Raw genomic sequence first — 21866 nt, 5'->3', positions numbered from 1 at the left:
CCCACAATGTAAAGATGAACTGGTTAGTAGGTTATTTCGTCCTGTGCTTAGTCTAGGGTTAAGCAGGTGGGTTCTTGGGCAGTGTGGCTCGTTGGGCCTGTTCCGGGCTGTATCTTTAGATAAATAAATTACTTTCCATCCATCTATCAGACATCAAACTGCTTCAAATGTTCTTTATTACTTTAGTTTCTCGAGTGAATCTACGAACAATTTCTCCAAACTTTTCTTCCTGAGTGAAGCAACTCTTCCGGATAAATCAATTGAAGTGTATTTTTAATCTTCGCAAATTTTCACTGTTCCTATTTACTACCATTTGTAATCGATGCAAGAATACATACATATTTTTAAACTGCTTGATGCAGATTTACTTTGTAAGGGTAACAGGCTACGGGATGGAGGGATTCTCGCAATCCCGCGCTTTGTGAAAACTCACTTCCGGAAGCGGGGGTGGGGAACGGCAGCGGTCCCCGGACGTGACGCACGAATCTCGTTGCCGTGCCGAAACCGCCCACGTGACCGCTTTTTTTAAAATATAAAAACGGCTCTGACACACTGCGGTTTATTTATTTTCTGAAAACGTCTGTAAAAAATTATTCCCTTTTTAAAAAAAAAATTCTGGAAGCACGACGAGGGCAGTTGGAGGAGTGAAGGGGGTGGGGTGTAAGTGCCTTCAGGGTGGCCCGGCCCGGCCCGAGATCCCGGTGAGACGACGCGACGCGACGCTTCCCCCCTTCCCCGAGCGGCCGAACGAGGCGGGGGCGCGGGCGCGGGTGGTAGCGCTCGGGCGGCGGGCCTGCCGCCGGTTGCCCTGGTAACCGGCTCTACCCCTCCCCCCGCGTGCGTGCTGGTCCCGGCGCGCCTGTCAATCAAGCGGCTGGGCCGAGCGCTTCCTCCTCTGTCTCTGTGTGTGTGTGTGCGCCGGGGGGTGGAGGGGGGAAGCGGTCTCAGCGAGCTCGTCTGCGGCGGCAGGAGGTGTACGAGGACGCCGGCGGGCACAGGAAGCATGGGCGCTTATCTCTCTCAACCCAACACGGTGAAGAGCTCATGCGAGCGATCCACCGACAAATTCGGCTTCGGCGTCTCGGCCATGCAAGGCTGGAGGGTTTCCATGGAGGTGAGTGGCGGCTGTGTGAATACATGCACAAATGCACACGTTATCTACAAGGGGCCTTGCATCTGGGCTTTGCCTGGCCCTGACCATCTTGCACCCAATCGCTCCCTGTTTAATGGTGCCGGTTGACAGATGGGAACAATCAAAAATCACTTGTTCGTTCCACTCCCGTAACAATGAACGATAGCGTGAACAAAGCGGTAAAATACTGTTCCTGAGATCGGTCTAATTTGAAAATGGGAAACTAAAAGAGAAAACTTTCAGTGTTAGTTCACCGAATTAGAGTAATCTCGGGAAGATCGCATTTCCCACCTCGTGGTTTGAAAAGAAAACAGCGCGCCAATATTGGAGGTCTATTCGGTTATCCAGGTGTACTAAGTGCAAACTCTTTGTAATTTCTACTCTTGTAAATGTTGTTAAGCCTGGTGTGTTTCTTCATGCTTGTAGTTTTTAAGCAAATGTCGGCTTTTGCAAACGCACACCTCACCCAGATTCGCTACCTATTATTTTACTTCAGGGCTATGACTTTACATATTATTGGTACATTTAATTGTTTGAGAACTCATTTTGTGTTTGGTATTACCAGCAGATCACCAGTGACAGTTTAATTAAACTTCTGACAGCCTTTTAGCTTCAGAATCCCCGCAGAAGAGGTTGGGTGATACGAAATTTAGCTGACTTAAAACACGGACGAAGTGAACATTTTAAATGAATGCATGCAGGTTATGGAATGCACTTGGATGGGTGGTGGTGGAGCCAGATGCATTTGGGACATTTAAAAGACTTGGATAGGCCCAAGTAATTGAGATCCTGCTTCTGAAGATAGTGAGACCATGGAGATTGTCAGTCAAGACCCCCATGCCTGTTCTGTTGGTCGTTGAGCTTAATGCTGATGTGTACGTTAATTCTATTTATACGCCTTAACTTCATTTTTCTTTAAGGCCCTGATAGCTTCTGTCTCCTTTCGCATTGCCCCCAAAGTGATGAGTAAAAAGACTGAAGCTCTGGGAAGTTTCTCATCTCTAGATAAATATAAATGTCCTCTTCCAAAATTATTCCCCCTTTTCAGCATTAAACACTTCTTCAGGAAAACAGGCACCTCCTTATCTGCTTCACTTTGGTTCCTTGGGGAAATTTTCTGCCGTCGAGGCACCTGCACTTGCTGCTTCCCTGAATCAGAGGTTAGATGTATCGCCTAGTTACGTGCAACTGCAGCAGCAACCTTGCATTCAGTGTCACTCAGAGAAAGGAGCTCACTGTGGACTTGCAGAAGGCAAAGTAAGGAGAATGCACACCAGTCCTCATTGAGGGGGGAGTCAGTGGTGGAAAGGACGCGCAATGGTGTGTTCCTGGGTGTTAACAGCACCGAAAGGATCTACCCTGAGCAGAACACATTTGTTGCAGTAACAAAGAAGACATGCCTGCAGATCTACTTAAGAGTCTGAGGAGATTTGGAATATCACCAGATTCTCTTACAGATTTCCATAGCTGCATGGTGGAGACCATTCTGACTGGTTGCACCACAGCATTGCAAGAATGTGAAGAGATTTATGGAGAATGGTACCTGGAGTTACAGGGAAAGGTTTAACATGCTCTTTCATGCAGGGAGAGGTTTGAACAGTGGACAGTCAAAGCCTTTTCAAGTATGTAAATGTAAATAAGCGAGATGAGAGTGGATATAGGACCACTAGAAAATAAGGCCGGAGAAATAATTACAGCGGGCAAGGAGATGGCGGATGAACGACATGAATATTTTGCATCAGTCTTCGCTGAGGAAGACACAAGCAGTGTGCCAGGTGTTGCGGGCTGTGAAGGAAGAGAAGTGGGTGCAGTTACTCTTATAAGGGGGAAGCTGCTCAAAAAGCTGAGAGACCTAAAGGTACGTAACTCATCCGGAACAGACGAACTGCACCCTAAGGATCTGAAAGAGGTAGCGTTAGAGATTGTGGTGGCATTAGAAATGATCTTTTGAAAATCAGTGGACTCAGGCATGACTGACTTGTGCAGAAGAACACCCTAAAGGTTAACTTGTAGGTAGAGTCGGTGGTGAGGAAGGTAAATACAATGTTTGGATTGATTTCAAGAGGTCTAGAATAGAAGAGCAAGGTTGTGATGCTGAGGCTTTAAGTACTGGTGAGGCTTCACCTTGAGTATTGTGTACAGTTTTGGTCTCCTCATCTAAGATGTTGGCATTGGAGAGGGCTCAGAGATGGTTCGCAAGGATGATTCCAGGAATGAAAGGGTTATCCTGTGAGGAACATTTGATGGCTCTGGGTCTGTACTCGCTGGAATTTAGAAGGATTTGGGGGGGGGGGGGAATCTCATAGAAACCTTTTGGATGTTGAAAGGCCTAGACAGAGTAGATGTAGAAAGGGTGTTTCCCGTGGTGGGGGAGTCTAGGACAAGAGGGCACAGCCTCGGGAAAGAGGGGTGTCCATTTAAAACAGAGGTGCAGAGAAATTTGTTTAGCCAGAAGGTGGTGAATTTGTGGAATTTATTACGACAAGTGGTGGAAGCCAGGTCCTTGGGTATATTTAAGGCAGAGCTTGATAGGTTTTTGATTGGATTCAGCATTAAAGGTTACAGGAAGAAGGCCGGGGAGTGGAGATGAGAGGGAAGAAATTATTGAATAGCGGCACAGACTCGATGGCCAAGTGACTTAATTCCGCTCCTCTGTGTTGTCTTGTGTTGGATCTTCCTTAGACCAGAGGAGAAGGAAGGTGGAGTCATCAAAGTTTTTCTGATGAGGGATAGGAATAAGCTGAAGAGTCAGTCTTTTCTGCAGCATTGGGGAATCCAGAGCTAAAGGGCACAGATATAAGATACGGAGGGTGGGGGGGGGGGGAAGGGGAGAGAGAATTAAGAGACCTGAGGGGTGACTGCTTTATATGGAGAATAGTGGAATGAGCTTCCGAGAGAGTGGTTGAGACAGGTTCAATTGCAACACTTAAGGATCATTTGGATTGGTACATGGAGGGATGGGGCTTGGATGGTTCTGGGCTAAAATGCAGGTAACTTGGGCTAGCAAGTAGGACAATTTGGGATTAATGGTCTGTTTCTGTGCTCTATTACTCTGACTCAGATGGCAGACAAAGCCATCTCTGTCATAGGCACAGTACAGGACATCCTCAGGGCGAGCTGACTCACAAAGGCCATCTGGGACTTGCCCTGCTCTCATTACTCCCAATAGGGAGAATGTACAAAAGCTTGAAGACCCCTACTCAACAATTTAGGAACAGCTTCTTCCCCTCTGAAATCAGATTTCTACATGGTTTATATATATGCACTACCTAATTTTAAAAAAATCTCCTAAGAATTTGTTTTTCGCTGTTCTGCTGCCGCAAACAACAGTTGCAACCACAGTTGTGATTATAGCAGGTGATGTTACCTGAGCACTGAAAATTCTTTGTGTTATCTGGCCTGTTGTGCTCTTCATATCAGTTGTGAAAGTCTGGATATTCTTAGTAGGTGATTCATTCCCTAGCACAAAGTTTCACTCTCTGGCCCATTGTTTTGAACTGAGCAATACAAACTATTTGTTCTATTTTCACTCTGTCCCTTTTTTATGACCAATAGACCTGATGTGATGGAGAAGTTCATTAAATTGTTGGAATTGCTCAGCCCACTGAGGCCATGCTTTGTGCTTGTAGAACAATCTTGCTCTTTTTATAGCAATACTGTTTTTTATTGTAAGCCCAACACCTCTACTGGGGCATAGGCAGCTTGCTGAAGTCCTCTGTCCTGGGCCAGTCTTTCAACATCTAGCCCATGGTAGACCCTTCCTCAGCCAGGCGTGGGTTCTTTGGAGCTTTTATTTGATGTTTCTATAGTGCTGGGATGGGTATGCTAAGCTCCTTGCCCAATCTTCTTAGATAGATAGATAGATACTTTATTCATCCCCATGGGGAAATTCAACTTTTTTTCCAATGTCCCATACACTTGTTGTAGCAAAACTAATTACATACAATACTTAACTCAGTAAAAAAAATATGATATGCATCTAAATCTCTCGTAACTGAACTTGGGACTGTCCATGGCATAGTTAGCATGTTTTTTTTAACCTTAAAAAAAAATTTGGATAAATATTTGAAGGTCACAATGTATTCTGCATCCATTGTGTATTCTGGATTATTACTGCCTGTTAGTTTTTTTTTCCCTCGATACCCTTTCTTCTGCCAATGCCTGTTTGTGTCCTCTACCCTTTGATCTTGTTGACGTGTTTCTCTCTTTGCCCATTTCAACTTAACATATCAAACTTGGGTATCTCCAGAAAATCTATCGTATCTCCTATCATCCTTCTTTCCGAAAGGGAATAACCTTAGATTCTTGATCATTGTGAGTCATTCCAGGACCTCTTTTCTGCATCCTGTCCAGAGCTTCCACACTCTTCTTAAAGCATTAGTGGCTTGAATCCGATATATTAACCTGGGGACTAACCAGCTTTTGTACTGCTCCCATGTTTACGAAATGTGGAATCCCATTGCTTCATTAGCTACGTTTTCAAAGTTCTGTCTTATTCTAGACATGTATAGATGCATGTATGTTGAAACTCTTTTGCCTTTAATCATTATTCATTGAATATAAACTGTTCTCGCTCTGTATTTCATTCGTGACATGGCTATCTGTGTTCTGAAAGTCCTCATCTACCATCAATGTTCATCATACTTCCAAGCTTTGTGTATTTTATAAATTGTACTAGTTTTGTCCTTTAATATGCATGTTAAATGTTTCAAGTTTGTGATTACATTTTTACAGTGTATCCTTTTTTATTAATTGATAGTGTAATTATTTCTGGATGGATACGCTGTTCACAAACAGCAATGTATGTTCCTGTACAGAGTCAAAGTCCAGAGCAAATTGCTGTGCTATTTTTTAAACAGCTGGCAATGTTGTTTAAATAACAACAATGATTGATGCTGGGAACTTTGTTTGTGATGTATATTAACGATGTGCCTATGAAAGTGGGAGGTGCGATGAGTAAACCTGCAAATGGAACAAAATTCGGTGGTGTTGTGGATAGTGGGAAAAGTTGTCAAAGGCTACAGCAGAATGTGGATCAGGTGAAAAGTTGGATGGGCTGTTGGCTGATGGAATTAATACTGATAACACGTGCAGTAATTGGGAGGGTGCAAGAGCATAATGACCTTTGAGTTGAAGTCCATAGTTCTCTGAAAGTGCCAACATAGACGTTGGCAAAGAAAGCATATGGTATACTTGTTAAGTCGGGCATAGGATTTAAAAGCTGGAAGTTGTTCCAAAACACTGACGAGAGCACATCTCAAATCTTGTGTGCATTTCTAGTCACTGCACTATAGAAACGAGGTGGTTGTGTTGGACAGTGTGTATAGCAGATTCACCAGGGTGTTTCCTGTGATGAATAGTCTGGCCTTGTTTCACCGATAGCGAAGGAGGCTAAGGGGTGCCTTGATTATTAGAGGTACAAGGTGGATAGGCAGAATCTTTTTTCCATGGTAGCTGTATCTAGCACATGAGGTAATAGGTTTAACCCCCCCCACCCAGCCCCGAGTTTGGAACTGATTGTCAGGGGAAGAGAGGAGTCAGATAAAAGTTGCTGTTTAGATAGGCATCTAATCAAGGCAGAGAAGGATATGGAGCTTGTTTATTTAGATGCAAAGAGTATTTCTGAAGACCCACACATCAAATATTTGAAGCTGGGGCAACAGTTAATCTGCAGGTCAAGCAGCGTCAGATGGGACAGTGGGGATGAGGAATTGTTGACATTTTGGGCCAGCTTCCTGCATCAGAAAGTTGGGAGTCAGTTGATTTCTTGTCTGCCACAGACATGGCATTTCTGGTATCTATAATTCTTTGTAAATTGACTTTAAATGTTTATTTTCTCCTTGGCATTTATGCTGTCATTATCGTGATGGCTCTAGTATTGCTTTATGTTGGTGCTGTTGGAGGGATGGATGTAAAATTAACAAAAGGAAAACATGAATTATTACTCATAGTAACCTAGCCCATAGCGTTTTCCTCGAGTGAACTAAGGTGAGTTGTATATTCTAAAAGTCCACGGATAAAGATTTAGTTTCAGAAGCAAATAATGTGATTCCATTATTGCTGTTTTTAATATGGGATTGACATTCTTTTGATAATGAGGCATCAACACTGAAGTGTGAGCCTTTATAATTGTTTTGTTAGACTTTCTATTAAATTTCAATTGTCTGATGTCCAACTTAGTGTAGATCTGTAAAGTCACAATCACTTTCATGGAGTGTGAAGGTCAATAAATAATGATAAGTTAACAGATCAGCATGAGGCTACTCAGTCATCCTGGTTTTGTTTTCAGCCTCATTCTCTCCTTGACCAACCAATAAATATCCCCTGGATTTTGTCCATCCTGGGATGCTGATTAAAACTGGGTGGTATGATTTGGTTTTCCATGTCAAAATATAGCAGGTGCTGTTGAAGCAACATTGATGGAGAGAGATAAATAGTTGATATTTTCAGATGACTTTTCATCTGTACCAGGTACAGTTAGAGAAGCTGTGGCATGCAGATGACAGAGAACAAATGATTTAGAGGCCTGGAAAGAAATGGTACTGAAAGCCAGTGTATAACAAAAGTTGTGTGTTTGGCAGGTTACAGTTGAAGGAGCCAAAGATTACATGCTAAAGTGAGGAAGAAAGAACTCAATCCTGGAAAGGGGAGAGGAGGTTACAATGGCTGATTGCTTAAAAATGTTGCGTTTGGAAGATAGTACAGAGTCTTGTTGAAAGATGAGAGAATTATTCCTTTTGCCTGTATTGAGGTTTATTGGAGCAGTGTGGGTGAGAGGTGGGCTGGGATGGAAAATTGGAATAATTGAAAGACCTAGCAAATAATTTTTAAAGACAATGTGTTGCTCCTTAAGGATAATTGGCACACTCCAAAGGCTGTCAAATTTGCATTTCAAGTTTGTTTTGTGATAAATGCTGATAAATCGTACATCAATGGGTCTGTCATTGGTTATAATGTTTTTTTCATTGTTTTAATCAAAATGTGGTAATGTGTTACTCAATTTTATATTATTTGATTGAAATGTGATGTAATTTTTTCTTTTAGGATGCCCATAACTGTATACCGGAGTTGGATAATGAAACTGCTATGTTTGCAGTCTATGATGGACATGGAGGTAAGAGGCCCTGAGCGAAGAATGTTTTTGCTACACTGTTGTTGTGCCTTTTGTTATGTAAGTACATGTGCACCTGATGTAGGGCTTAATGACAGACACAGATAGGTGTTTTAAAGTGGGCTTTACACAACATTCTCTTGTCCTTCTCGCCTTAAACACTGCTCCCTGAGTTGAGTTCCCGTGTGAAGTTTGCAGCCTTGGATATTAGTAAATAAAATGAGCTGATGTTTGTTGCACTTTGGCTCAACATTTCCTTCCATGTTCCACCAGGCCTGTAAGAAATAAAAAGGAAATCTCTATTTCCTCTTCGGCTCCCTCAGGCAGTTGAAATATACACTCGGCTATTTTGTTGTGTACGCCTCATTAATCCAAATGTCTAATCAGCCAGTCACATGGCAACAACCCAGTGCCTTAAGAGCCTGCAGACATGGTCAAGAGGTTCAGTTGCTGTTCAGATCAAACATTATAATAGGGAAGCAATGAGATCTAAGTGACTTTAACTGTAGAATGATTGTTGGTGCCAGACGGGGTGGTTTGAATATCTCAGAAACTGCTGATCTGTGATTTTCAAACACAGCAGTTTTTAGAGTTCATAGATAATTCTGTTTTTTTTTAATAAAAAAAAAAGCATCCAGCAAGTGGCAATTGTTTGGGCGAAAATGCCTTGATAATGAGAGAGGCCAGACTGATTAAAGACGACAGGAAGGCAACAATAACACGAACAAGTTGAAGTTTAATTATTATTCAACCATACATGAATACCCATGACGACAGCCAAACGCAACAGAGTTCCTCCGCGGCCAAGGTGCAAACTACGGTACCAACAGAAATACACAGCACAAGGCTCATAGAGATGGCAGTAAAACATAGTGACATTCAAAAAAAAAATATAGCTCACGACCCTGAATCACATGTCCTTTAAATTGATGGTGCATGAGTGTTATCAGCAAGAACAAGCAGTTGTCAGCAGTCTGGAGACCAATGCAAACATGCAATCCTGTGTGCCATTCCACTGACTGAACTCTAGAGGGCAGCACTGACGGAAGGCCAGCCCCCAACCCAGCATGGATGCCACTGCCTCTGGCATCTCCTCTTCTGGACTCCAGCAACATGCAATCCCACGGCTTGAGACAGGGTCCTCGCTGCAACTGAGGCCACGCAGCTCACTTGCTGTCCGTCTTGCCTATAAACAAAGGACTTTACCTTATCAATGTCCAACAGTGTCTTGTGGTCCCAAGTGAAACAACGTAGTCACTCGCTGTTAGATTGCACACAGCCGTTGTGCATCAACTCCAGTGCTGCCACGTAGCAGACAGGAACGCGGTCTGCACCAAGTCCAACTCCAATGCTGCCACGTAGCAGACAGGAACGCGGTCTGCACCAAGTCCAACTCCAATGCTGCCACGTAGCAGACAGGAACGCGGTCTGCACCAAGTCCAACTCCAATGCTGCCACGTAGCAGACAGGAGCGCGGTCTGCACCAAGTCCAACTCCAATGCTGCCACGTAGCAGACAGGAACGCGGTCTGCACCAAGTCCAACTCCATTGCTGCCACGTAGCAGACAGGAACGCGGTCTGCACCAAGTCCAACTCCAATGCTGCCACGTAGCAGACAGGAACGCGGTCTGCACCAAGTCCAACTCCAACTCCAATGCTGCCACGTAGCAGACAGGAACGCGGTCTGCACCAAGTCCAACTCCAACTCCAATGCTGCCACGTAGCAGACAGGAACGCGGTCTGCACCAAGTCCAACTCCAACTCCAATGCTGCCACGTAGCAGACAGGAACGCGGTCTGCACCAAGTCCAACTCCAATGCTGCCACGTAGCAGACAGGAACGCGGTCTGCACCAAGTCCAACTCCAATGCTGCCACGTAGCAGACAGGAACGCGGTCTGCACCAAGTCCAACTCCAATGCTGCCACGTAGCAGACAGGAACGAGGTCTGCACCGTCCAACTCCAATGCTGCCACGTAGCAGACAGGAACGCGGTCTGCACCAAGTCCAACTCCAATGCTGCCACGTAGCAGACAGGAACGCGGTCTGCACCAAGTCCAACTCCAATGCTGCCACGTAGCAGACAGGAACGCGTTCTGCACCAAGTCCAACTCCAGTGCTGCCACGTAGCAGACAGGAACGCGGTCTGCACCAAGTCCAACTCCAATGCTGTGCACAACAGTGGTGTGTGGAAGACTTCAAGTTGATGGTCTACAGCCGCAGAAGACCACACTGAGTTCCACTCCTGCACCTAATACACTGGCGCCTGAGTGTCTAGTTCCTTCCATTTGCAGTTTTTTGCAGTCCTTCGGTGAGAAATGTTGCAGACATTTTCCACTAATACAACACACAAGTATACAATGTCTAAGGTAGTTTGGAGCAATGACCAAGATATTGTATAGACTCTGATAATTTCTGTCAACTTAAATTTTATGATTGCAATTTTAACTTTGCAATTCAGTTTTAAAAAGAGAGCCTTACTTCCACAATAATATCTAGTTGTTTAAATAGATATTGTTGATCTGCATGTTTTCTCACTCCAGAATCTGGAATCTATGCCGAAAACCCTAAAAATTCAGTATATTTAATGGGACTCTTATTAAAATGTTGCAACGTTGAGGCTTCTGGGGCGCCTCGAGTGGCAGCAGAACTCTCAATATTCTCGTTCTAGCCTGATACAGCTTAAAAATCACAACTGCTTCTGAGGTCAGTATAGTTAACAAAGACGTCTTAATGCGAGTAAATGAAATATCGCTGCTTAAAACTGACAGAAACAAAGCCAATTGTGGATGTACTCCTCGCCAGATTCCACACAGGAAACGTTGCTGCAGGTCAGGGATACAAGTGCATTTAAAGAAACTCCCAATACTGACTATCTTGCTGGCATACATGCAATCTCTGTTGAATAAAATTGATGATCTCAGAGCTAGGGTGCATTAGGACCGTGTGCATCCTCTGCCCCATGGAATCCTGGTTAACCCCCTTCTGTACCAGATGCAGTGATTCAGATCTATAGAGCCTCTCAAAAGCAGAGGTGGAGGAATATGCCTCATGATCAACTCCTTGATGCACAAGTGTATCAGTGCTGTCCCAAATCTGCTCACCAGACCTGGAGTATCTCGCAATTAAGTGCCGTCCATTTTACCTACTACAGGAAATTTCTGTGATCATTTTGGTAGCAGTTTGCATTCCACCTCAGGCCAATGTCAATAAGGCTTTAGATCTGAGCAATGGGATCAACAAGCTCGAAACAGCACATCCTAATGCCTTCACCATCGTTTTGGGAGATTTTAACCAGGCTAGTCTGAAAAAAATCACTAAGTAATTGCCATCAAGAGACCACTTGCAATTCTAGAGGAAATAACACACTGGACCACCATCAAGAATGCCTACAGTGGTAGTATGTCTGATCACCTGGCTGTACTTCTACTCCCTGAGAATAGGCAGAGACTGAAGACTGCAGCACAAGCAGTGAGGACCAAGAGGGTATGGACAAGGGAAGCACAGGAGTGCCTACAGGACTGCTTTGAATTGGTGATCTGGACCATTTTCAAGGAATCATCTTTGAATCTGGATGGGTATGTTGCAGTTGTTACTGACTTCATTAAAATGTGTGTGTGCGTGCGTGCGTCTCTCTCTGTCTACAAACACTGTACATTCCCAAACCAAAAGCTCTGGATGAACCAGGAGGTATGTAGTCTGCTGAAGGCTACATCTGTGGCATTCCACTCTGCTGACAAGGATCTGTTCTGGAAAACCAGATATGATGTGGAGGGCTATTTCAAAGGCGAAGAGACAATTTTGAACAGTGTTGCAGGTGACATTGGCTGTACGAAAACTCTGGCAGGTCTGCAAGACATTACTCCCTACAAAGCAAAACCCAATAGCATGAATGGCAGTGATGCTTTGCTACGAGATGAACTCAATGCCTTCTATGCCTGCTTTGAAAGGGAGAATGTAATTCAGCTCTGAAGATCCCGGCACCTGATGACCCTGTGATCTCTGTCTCGGAGGCTGATGTTAGGCTGTCTTTAAAGAGAGTGAAGACAAGGCGGAAGGTCCCGATGGAGTACCTGGTAAGGCTCTGAAAACGTGCGCCAACCAACTGGCGGGAGTATTCAAGGACATTTTCAACCTCACTGCTACGGATGGAAGTTCCCACTTGCTTCAAAAAGGTAACAATTATACCAGTGCCTAAGAAGAGTAGTGTGAGCTGCCTTAATGACTGTTGCTCAGTAGCACTCGCATCTACAGTGATGAAATGCTTTGAGAGGTTGGTCAAGACTAGACTCTCAGCAAGGACCTGGACCCACTGCAATTTACCTATCACCACAATAGGACAACGGTAGATGCAATCTCAATGGCTCTTCACGTGCCCTTAGACCCCATGGACCAATGTCAGGATGCTGTTCATTGACTATAGCTCAGCATTTAACACCATCGTTCTCACAATCCTGATTAGTATGTTACAGAACCTGGGTCCCTGTACCTCCCTCTGCAATTGGATCCTCGACTTCCTAACTGGAAGACCACAATTTGCATATTGGTGGCAATATCTCCTCCTCATTGACGATCAACACTGGTACACCTCAGGGGTGTGTGCTTAGCCCACTGCTCTACTTTCTCTATACCCACGACTTTGTGGCTAGGCATAGCTCAAATACCATCTGTAAATTTTGCTGATGATACACCCAGATGGAGATGAGAGAGTGTGCAGGAGTGACATACGCCAACTAGGGAGTGCTGTAGCAGCAACAACCTTGCTCTCAACGTCAGTAAGACAAAAGAGCTGGTTGCGGACTTCAGGAAGGGTAAGACAAAGGAACACATACCAATCCTCGTAGAGGAACCAAAAGTGAAGAGAGTGAGCAGCTTCAAGTTCCTGGGTATCAAGATCTCTGAGGACCTAACCTGGTCCCAACATATATAGCAGCTATAAAAAAGGCAAGACAGTGACTACACCTCGTTAGGAGTTTGAAGAGATTTGGTCTGTCAACAAAAACACTCAAATTTCTATAGATGTACCTTAGAGTGCACTCTGACAAGCTGCATCACTGTCTGGTATGGTGGGGGGGGGGGGGGGGGGAAGCTACTTCACAGGACCAAAAGAAACTGCAAAGGGTCATGAATTTTATCGGCTCCATCTTGGGTACTAGCCTACAAAGTACCCAGAAAATCTTCAAGGAGTGATGTCTCAGAAAGGCAGCATCCATTATTAAGGACCCCCAGCACCCAGGGCTCCCTTTTCTCACTGTTACCATCAGGAAGGAGGTACGGAAGCCTGAAGACACACAGCGATTCAGGTACAGCTTCTTCCCCTTTGACATCCAATTCTTAAATGGACATTGAACCCATGAACACTACCTCACCTTTTTAATATTTATTTCTATTTTTGTATGATTGTTAATCTATTCAAAATACATGTACTGTTATTTATTTTTTACTTTTTTTCTCTATATTATGTATTGCATTGAACTGTTGCTGCTAAGTTAGCAAATTTCAGGACACATGCCGGTGATAATATTCTGATTCTGAAATTTTGGTGTCAAGAGAATGCCAGTTTTTGACTCCTCATTTCCTTTGATGTTCTCCCTTTGCATTTGTTGTGCTTCCTCATTCCTCATCCTCTACATAGCACCATCCAGAGACAGAGAAGCAGTTTCAGCGACAGGTTACTATCGATGCAATGCTCCTCAGACAGGATGAAGAGGTCAATACTCCCCAATGCCATTAGGCTTTACAATTCTACCGCCAGGACTTAAGAACTTTTTAAAGCTATTATTAATGCTTTTTGAGATGGTGATTTAGATGCATATCTTATTTTTTTTTCTGAGTTAAGTATTGTATGTAATTAGTTTTGCTACAACAAATGTATGGGACATTGGAAAAAAGTTGAATTTCCCCATGGGGATGAATAAAGTATCTATCTATCTATCTATCATTTGTATTTCTGGTATTCAACCTCCACAACAACCCTTGCCTCCTGTAAGTTCTGATTCCTGAAGAAATTCTATATTATCATTGACATATGTTGTGGAATTTGTTGTTTTACAGCACCAGTACAGTGCAGTACATAAAAATGCTTTGAGAATACTGGAGTGATGGAGTTGGCATCCATCATTTAGGGCCCCCACCACTCACAGCATGCCTTTTTCTCATTACATTCAGAGAAAAGGTACAGGAGCTTGTAGACATTAAGCGTTTTAGGAACAGCTTCTTCCTCAGTCAACAGAATTCTAAATGGATACTACCTCATCTTTTTGCTTTTTTTCTGCACAATTCATATTTCTTAATTTACAATAAATTTCATGATCTATGTCAAAGATAATATAGAATTAATTTGGGAAAATTGTGCCTCAGATCTTACAAGAGGCCAGGGTTGTTAAGGTTGATTTCTCCACCTAAAGACTTCTGAATGGGCAATGAACCCATTATTACTTTTCTTCTTTTTGCTCTACTTAATTTTTATGTATATATTTCTTGATATTTATGGACAACAGCTTGGCATTCAAAACTATTGTTCCCGCAACTAATCAGTAAGCTTCAAAACTTTGGCTTCAATACCTCCTTGTGCAGTTGAGTCCTGTATTACCTCACTTGCAGATCCCAGTTAGTTTGGAGTAGCAATAGTATTTCCTCCACAATCTCCATCTGCATAGATGCTCCACAATGCTGTGTGCTTAGCCCTCTGCTTTACTTGTTTTATATTTATGACTGTGTGGCTAAGCACAGCTCCAATGCCATATTCAAGTTTGCTGACAACACCACTGTCGTAGGCTGAATCAAAGGTGGTGACGCATCAGCATATGTTAGGGAGACTGAAAATCTGGCTGAATGGTGCCACAACAACACCTCTTGCTCAACGTCAGCAAGACTAAGGAGCTGATTATTGGCTTGAGAAGGACGGATAGGGGGATAAAAGATGGAAAAGGGCAGCGACTTTAAATTCTTTGGTGTTATTTCAGTGGACCTGCCCTGAACCCAGCACATAAGTGCAATTATGAAGAAAGCACAGCAGCGACACTAATCCCTTGGAAGTTTGTGAAGATTTGGCATGATATCTAAAACTTGGACAAACTTCTGTAGATGTGTAGTGGGGAGTGTGTTGACTGGTTGCATCATGACCTGGTACGGAAACACTAATGCCCTTGAATGGAAAATCTTGCCAAAAGTAGTGGATACGGCCCAGTCCAACATGGAGTGCAATTGCAGGAAAGCAGCATCCATCATCAGGTACCCCCCAGCACTCAGGCTGTGCTCTCTTCTCGCTACTGCCATCAGAAAGAGGTTACAGGATCCTCAGGACCCACCATAGGGTTCAGGAACAGTTATAACCCCTCAACCATCAGGCGCTTGAAGCAGTAGGGAATAATTCACTCACCCCAGCACTGAGCTGTTCCCACAGTCTTCATCTCACGTTGTCAGTATTTATTGCTTTTCTCCCCTTTGTTATTTGAACAGTTTGTTGCTTTTGCACATTGGTTGTTCACCCGTCTTGTTGGGTGTCGTCTTTCACTGATTCTGTTACGTTTCTTGAGTTACTGAGTTTGTCCACAGGGAAATGAATCTCAGGGTTGTATATGCTGACATATACATACTTTGGTAATTTACTTTAAACTTATTTTATGCATTGCACTGTCCTGCTACCGTAAAACAACAGATTTCATCACATGTCAGTAGTAATAAATCTGATTCTGAAGCACTAATTTAGAATGACTGAAACTGCCACCTATGATTTATATTCTTGCTCTTTTCTTGCCTGTTCTTCACACAATTTGTTCAGCTGGCCTTGACCTCGTGTGATCTAGTTTCCTGCCTGAGAAACCTCAATTGATCTATATTCCCAATCTGGGGTTTTGCTTCGTGTGTAGTCACGATGTGGTAGTTATTTTCCACACTGTTTCCTCTTCTTTCAACTCTGACTTAATTTCTTCTCCACTAACCCATTCCGTCTGCATATGAAATCTTTTCTTACTTTAAAATACTTTAACTGTTTTCTTTCAGGTGAAGAGGTGGCGCTATACTGTGCAAAGTATCTGCCAGATGTTATTAAGGAGCAGCAGGCTTACAGGAATGGAAAATTGCAGAAGGTATAATCTTCACATGCTGTCTTTGAAATTAAAGCGACAAAACATTTGTCTGGTTCAAATGTAAGCCGAGTCATTTTGAGGAATTGATTTTTGCAAAGGATTAATTAGAAATACAGTCCGATTTAGTTTAGAAAGTAGTCTTTTCACACCATGTCAGAGGGCAAGTTTGGAGAAAGTATTGTGTTATTGGGAATGTCTCTCTTTGGCAATTCCTCGGGGTTGAGAATAATTTGCTTCCACCTGTTCTGAAGTGACTAGTGAGGCCAATGTGGGACTTGCAGAGTATGTCACAAGTGGGCAGGAGTAGCGTAGCAGAGCAATGGTTTGTTATTTTGGGAGGTGGTATGTCACTTCCAGTATTAATGCTGGGTTTCTGTGTGCTGCTGAAAAATGAGCTCTGTTGTATATTTAACAAATGTGATCTATCATTTTGTGCAGACGTGGCTGGGTGATTCCCAGAAGACAGTAGGGATATTGTATCTTTTCAAGAAGAGCAAACTTAAATATTTGCCTCTTTCCACCTAGTAATCTATTGATTTATTAGCTTGGAGAAGAGATTTTGCTGAGGAATATGTTGCTAGGACTGTCCTTCGGAGCCAAGTATAGTGAGGAGGTCAATACTGAGGATTTAATTTTTAACCTGTTGTGAAATACAGCATGTAATAGGCCTTTTCACCCAAAGGAGTCTGCCACCCATTTACACCCATGTGTGACTAATTAATCTACTAATTTGTGCATCTTTGGGATATGGGGAGAAACCGGATTGCCTGGGGAAACCCAATGCAGTCAAGGGAAGAATGTACAAATTCCATAAACACTGTGGTGGGAATTGACCTCTGGGTCATTTTATGTTTTTATATAATGAGTTCTAACACAAACTGCTGTGTGCAGTTTTGTTCTCTGTACCAAGGGAAGTGGGTACTTAAGTGCCTTGAGAATGATGCTGTGTTTACTAGCATAAGCAACGTCTCCTGTAGGGTGGTTGAAAGTCACTGGTGTTTAGTACATTGGAAGGTAATCTCATTCGATGTATAGGAGTGATGTGTGGACTGGAGACTGAGGAGCAGGGTAGCAGGGACACGTGTTCTTTCCATTTGATTGATGGGGTTTGGGCAGGGCATTCAGCAGTGTCTGTGCAATCTCATTATAGAGCAATCTAGTCAGTCCCATTCTGCTCCAATTTCTCTTTTTTTTTCTTGGCGTTTTTACAAGTTGAAATTTATTGTCATTCAACTGTACACATGACCAGTCTACTGCCAATCTGAGACAGTGTTCTTCAGACCACGGTGCACAGCACAATATGTACAGTAACTCACACATAACACATCAAGTAAAATTACCACAACTGAATTAATAAGTCCCGCTTGGTGGCGCAATAACATCAGCGCCGGACTCCGGAGCGAAGGTTCCCGAGTTCGAATTCAAGTCAGGTTGAGCGTCGAGCTAGCAACTCGGCCTCGTAAAAATAGCTTGCTATGGAAACACCATCATGACGGTGCCCCGATAACCCCACTGCCGAGTTAAGGGCTATTCTTCTTCTTCTTGAATTAACAAATAATAGGTGCATATGCAATACAGGCTTAAAAAGTAAACAGTATAACGCTACTTGTGCTTCGTGCATGATGAGATCTGTGTGGTGGCAGGGAGTACAGTTTGCAGCTTGGGGGAAGAAGCTGTTTTTCACCCTAACAGTTCTTGTCTCAGTGTTTTGGTACTCCTGCCTGATGGTAGGGGGCCAGAGAGATTATTGGATAAATGTGGGCGGGGTATTCAATTTCTGTTCAAATCTGATGATTTTGCTGGATGTAAGAGTTTTAGAAGCAATTTCCAGATTATAACTGCTTAAATGCTCGTAAAAATGTTCCTCTCATCCCCTGGTATCTTTGCTACCACTGTAATAATCAGAATTCTTTGCTCATTGAATTCTTTTAATTTTTTGTTAGCCCTGTGTAAATCTGTAATGATCTTGTACACCTCTGTTAAATCCTTGATGATTGCTTCAAGGTAATAGCCCCAGCTTCTCCACTACTTTTGAGTTGAAGACTCTTATCCCTGGAGCCATGCTGATAAATAGTTTGTGTTGAAATGAACCTCAGTACGATGCAACTGTTCTATAGGATCCAGTTTTCAATGTCATGGGATGAAAGGAGAGGGTCGCTAGGGATTATTCCAAAATTGGAAGTTGGCCTTTAATGTATTTGGCCAAAATTCAGAATTTGAAAATATCAGTGTGTTATTTCTACTGATCCTCATGAGTAAATTTAAAACCTTTCTTCCCCCACCCTTTGCAAAAAAAATAGCTTCCATCCTGTCAGCATTAAAAGCTACAGCATCTCCAGGCAGGTATTAGCATGATGCAAGTTCTGGTGCTCAATATTATAGCAGGTGAATGAAAAGGCATTGTGTGACTAGGCAATGGAAGTGATTGAACTGATAAGTTCTATACTGGCTCCTTTGGTAGGGTATTAACTACAGACTTGGACAGGAGTGTTCCAGAGAATGTATATGAATGGAATTCAGAAAAGCGTGCATGATTTTTGTTTATATTGTCTTTAAAAAAAACTTGAGTCATAATGGAAAATGTTTCATGAAAGCAACACACAAAATGCTGGAGGAACTCAGCTGGTCAGGCAGCATCATTGGAAGAGTATAGTCAATGTTTTGGACCAAGATCCTTCAGCAAGACCAGAGGGGAAAAAAGATGAGGTGTCAGAGTTAGAAGGTGGGGGAGGGAAGGGAGAAACACAAGGTGATAGGTGAAGCTGGGAAAGGGGAGGGGTGAAGTAAAGAGTGGAGAAGTTGATTGGTGAAAAAGATACAGGACTGGAGAAGGAACAGAAGGTCATGGGAGAAAGAAAAAGGGGGAGGTGCACCAGAGGAATGCAATGGGTGGGTAATGAGATAAGGGGGTGGGGAGCATTACTGGAAGTTGGAGAAATTGGTGTTCAGGCCATCAGGTTGGAGGCTATCCAGACGAATACAAGGTGTTGCTCCTTTACTCCGTGAGGCCTCATTGTGACATTAGAGGACACCATGGATGAGCATGTCGGAATTCCCATTTTAACTGCACTTCCTATTCCCATTCTGACATGTCAATCCGTGGTCACTTTAATCGGCAGAATGGAGTCAAACAATGGCTCTCCCCTCAACCCACAGATTGCCCGCCATGAGGTTCACACACGTTGCAGCTACCTCCTGGAATATTCTCGGAGACCACTGAGCACGCAAACCATCTCCACACTTTCTGCCTTCACCTCGATGTTTCAGTCTCCCTGATGGCTTTAATCAGTGAACAGTTGAAGCATTAATCGGTGAAATGGAGTCCAACATTGGCTCACACACACTACCTCTGCCTCCTGGAATCCTCTCAGAGACTGCTGAGCGCTGAAACACCCAAACTATTTCCAAACAGCAAATGACTGGCTCTAACAGTTCTAGCATCACATCCAAGACAAAAAACAAATGTAAAAGACATAGAAGTGAAGTATATGGTTTGTGATCTATCCAGAAGATGTTGACTGAAGGAGTGTTGTACGCAGACGCCATCTTGACTGGAAGTTTCCTAACAATCACCTGTACAGCTTTGAGAGGGCCAAGAAGTATTTTTAATAATCTGCAGCCATAGGTGAGAATGTGAATGAAATAATCTGAAACACAGAGCCTATTCTGCAAGTATAGGGGAAAATATTTTAGAACTTTGAGGCTGGATGTGCAGATCACTTTGTTCTGTACTCTTCTATTCTTGCCAGCAGGTGAAGCTAAAGAGCTAAATAAACTCACGATTAGTTCCAGTGCTACCATTCCAGCTGAGAGTATTTTTACCCATTGATTTATTTATTAATATGCAATGCTAAATAGGTCCTTCAAGCCATGCCACCCAGCAACCCCCGATTTAACACCAGCCTAATCACAGGACAATTTGCAATGACCAATTAACTTACTAACTGGTAAATCTTCGGACTGTGAGAGGGAAGCTGGAGTGCCCGGAGAAAGCCCACACTTTCCATGGGAGGATGTACAGATTCCTTACAGATGACATCAGAATTGAACTCTTGAGCTCTGACGCAGAGCTGTAATAGCGTTGCACTAACCATTGCACTATTGTGGTGGTGCTCATAGATCAAGACAGCATAGAATTCAGCTCTTCACCCCATTTAGCCAGTGCTGAACCTTGAATCTGCCTAGTCCCATCAACCTTCACCTAGACCATAGCCCTCTAAAACCCTCTGATCTATGTATCTGTCCAAATTTCCCTCAAATTTTGCAATTGTCCCTGCATCCCACTATTTCTGGTGACTTGTTCCACACTCTCAACACCCTCTGAGTGAAGTTCTCCCTCACGTTCACATTGTATCCCCTTAAATATTTCACCTTTCACTCTTAACTCATGACTCTCCCAATCTCAGTGGAAAAAAAAGCCTGCTTGAATTTTCCCAATCTATACCCCTCATAATTTTGTATGTCGCCATCAATTCTCCCCTCGATTTTCTACATTCTAGGGAATAAAGTCCTGATCTATTCAACATTGCCCTTTAACTCTGGTCCTTGGCCCGACAACATCCTTGTATATTTTCTCTTAACTTTTTCTATCTTATTTACATTTTACCTGTACGTAATTGACCAAAGCATTACACAATACTCCAAATTTGGCTTCACCAATGTCTTAAACCATTTCAACATAACATCACTGCTTCTGTACTCAATATGTTGGTTTATGAAGGCCAGTGTGCCAAAACTTTTCTTTATGGCCCTATCTACCTTTGACACCACTCAAGAAATTATAGATCCCTCTCCTCAGTGCCCTACCGCTCACCATGTAAGGTCTACCCTGGTTGGTTGTCCCGAGTGCAACATCTCGCAATTGTCTGCATTAAGTTCTATCTGCCATTTTTCAGACCATTTCACCAGCAGGTCCAGATCCCACTGTAAGCTTTGATAGTCTTTCTCACTGTCCACTACATCTCCAATCTTGGTGATCTGATTCATCATATTATTCAGATCGTTGATGAAGATGATAAACGACAGCAGACCCAGCATGAGTCCCTGTGGCACTCCATTCGTCACAGGCTTCCAGTCAGAAAGGCAACCATTTACTACCTCATCTTGAATGCCAAGCAACTGAAATTTCTTGACCAAACTCCCATGTGGCGTCTTGTGAAAGGCTGCTCAGAACTTTAGTCCCATCGTGCTCAACTTTTCAATTCCTGACTTTGCATGTAGGCTTAACAGCATCTTTGCCCACTAACTGTTCTGCCACTCTGGTACCCCTTCCACTCTAGTTTAAACCCCCTGTAGGTGCAGCACTGGAACACTGACCTGTTAGGATATTAGTCCCCCCTTCCAGTTCAGGTGCAAACCACCTCTTCTGTACAGATCCCACCTTCCCTGGAAGGGAGTTCAATGATCCAAAAATCCTCCATCCTGCCCAAACTCCTTAGCCACATGTTAAGCTGTGTTATCTTCCTTTTTCTGTTCTCACTAGCACATGGGTAGCAATCCTAAAATCACATCCCTGGATGTCCTGTCCTTTAATTT

The 21866-nt window shown here is 43.3% G+C and overlaps 1 protein-coding gene across 1 annotated transcript in view; it reads left to right on the top strand.

Moving 5' to 3' along the window:
- Positions 1-748: 748 nt before the first annotated feature.
- ppm1g (protein phosphatase, Mg2+/Mn2+ dependent, 1G) overlaps positions 749-21866 on the top strand; it is a 51419-nt gene continuing 30301 nt past the window's right edge. The window contains exons 1-3 of the mRNA XM_073051813.1: positions 749-1114; positions 8177-8246; positions 16246-16331. Of these exons, the coding sequence (XP_072907914.1) occupies positions 1004-1114; positions 8177-8246; positions 16246-16331 (267 nt within the window). The 5' untranslated portion in view covers positions 749-1003. The remainder of the gene's footprint in view (positions 1115-8176; positions 8247-16245; positions 16332-21866) is intronic.

The sequence above is a fragment of the Hemitrygon akajei genome, chromosome 7 (genome assembly GCF_048418815.1).
Source record: "Hemitrygon akajei chromosome 7, sHemAka1.3, whole genome shotgun sequence".
Classification (NCBI taxonomy): Eukaryota; Metazoa; Chordata; class Chondrichthyes; order Myliobatiformes; family Dasyatidae; genus Hemitrygon; species Hemitrygon akajei.
The sequence above is the reverse complement of the archived record's forward strand: the minus strand, read 5'-3'. Positions and strand labels throughout refer to the sequence as shown.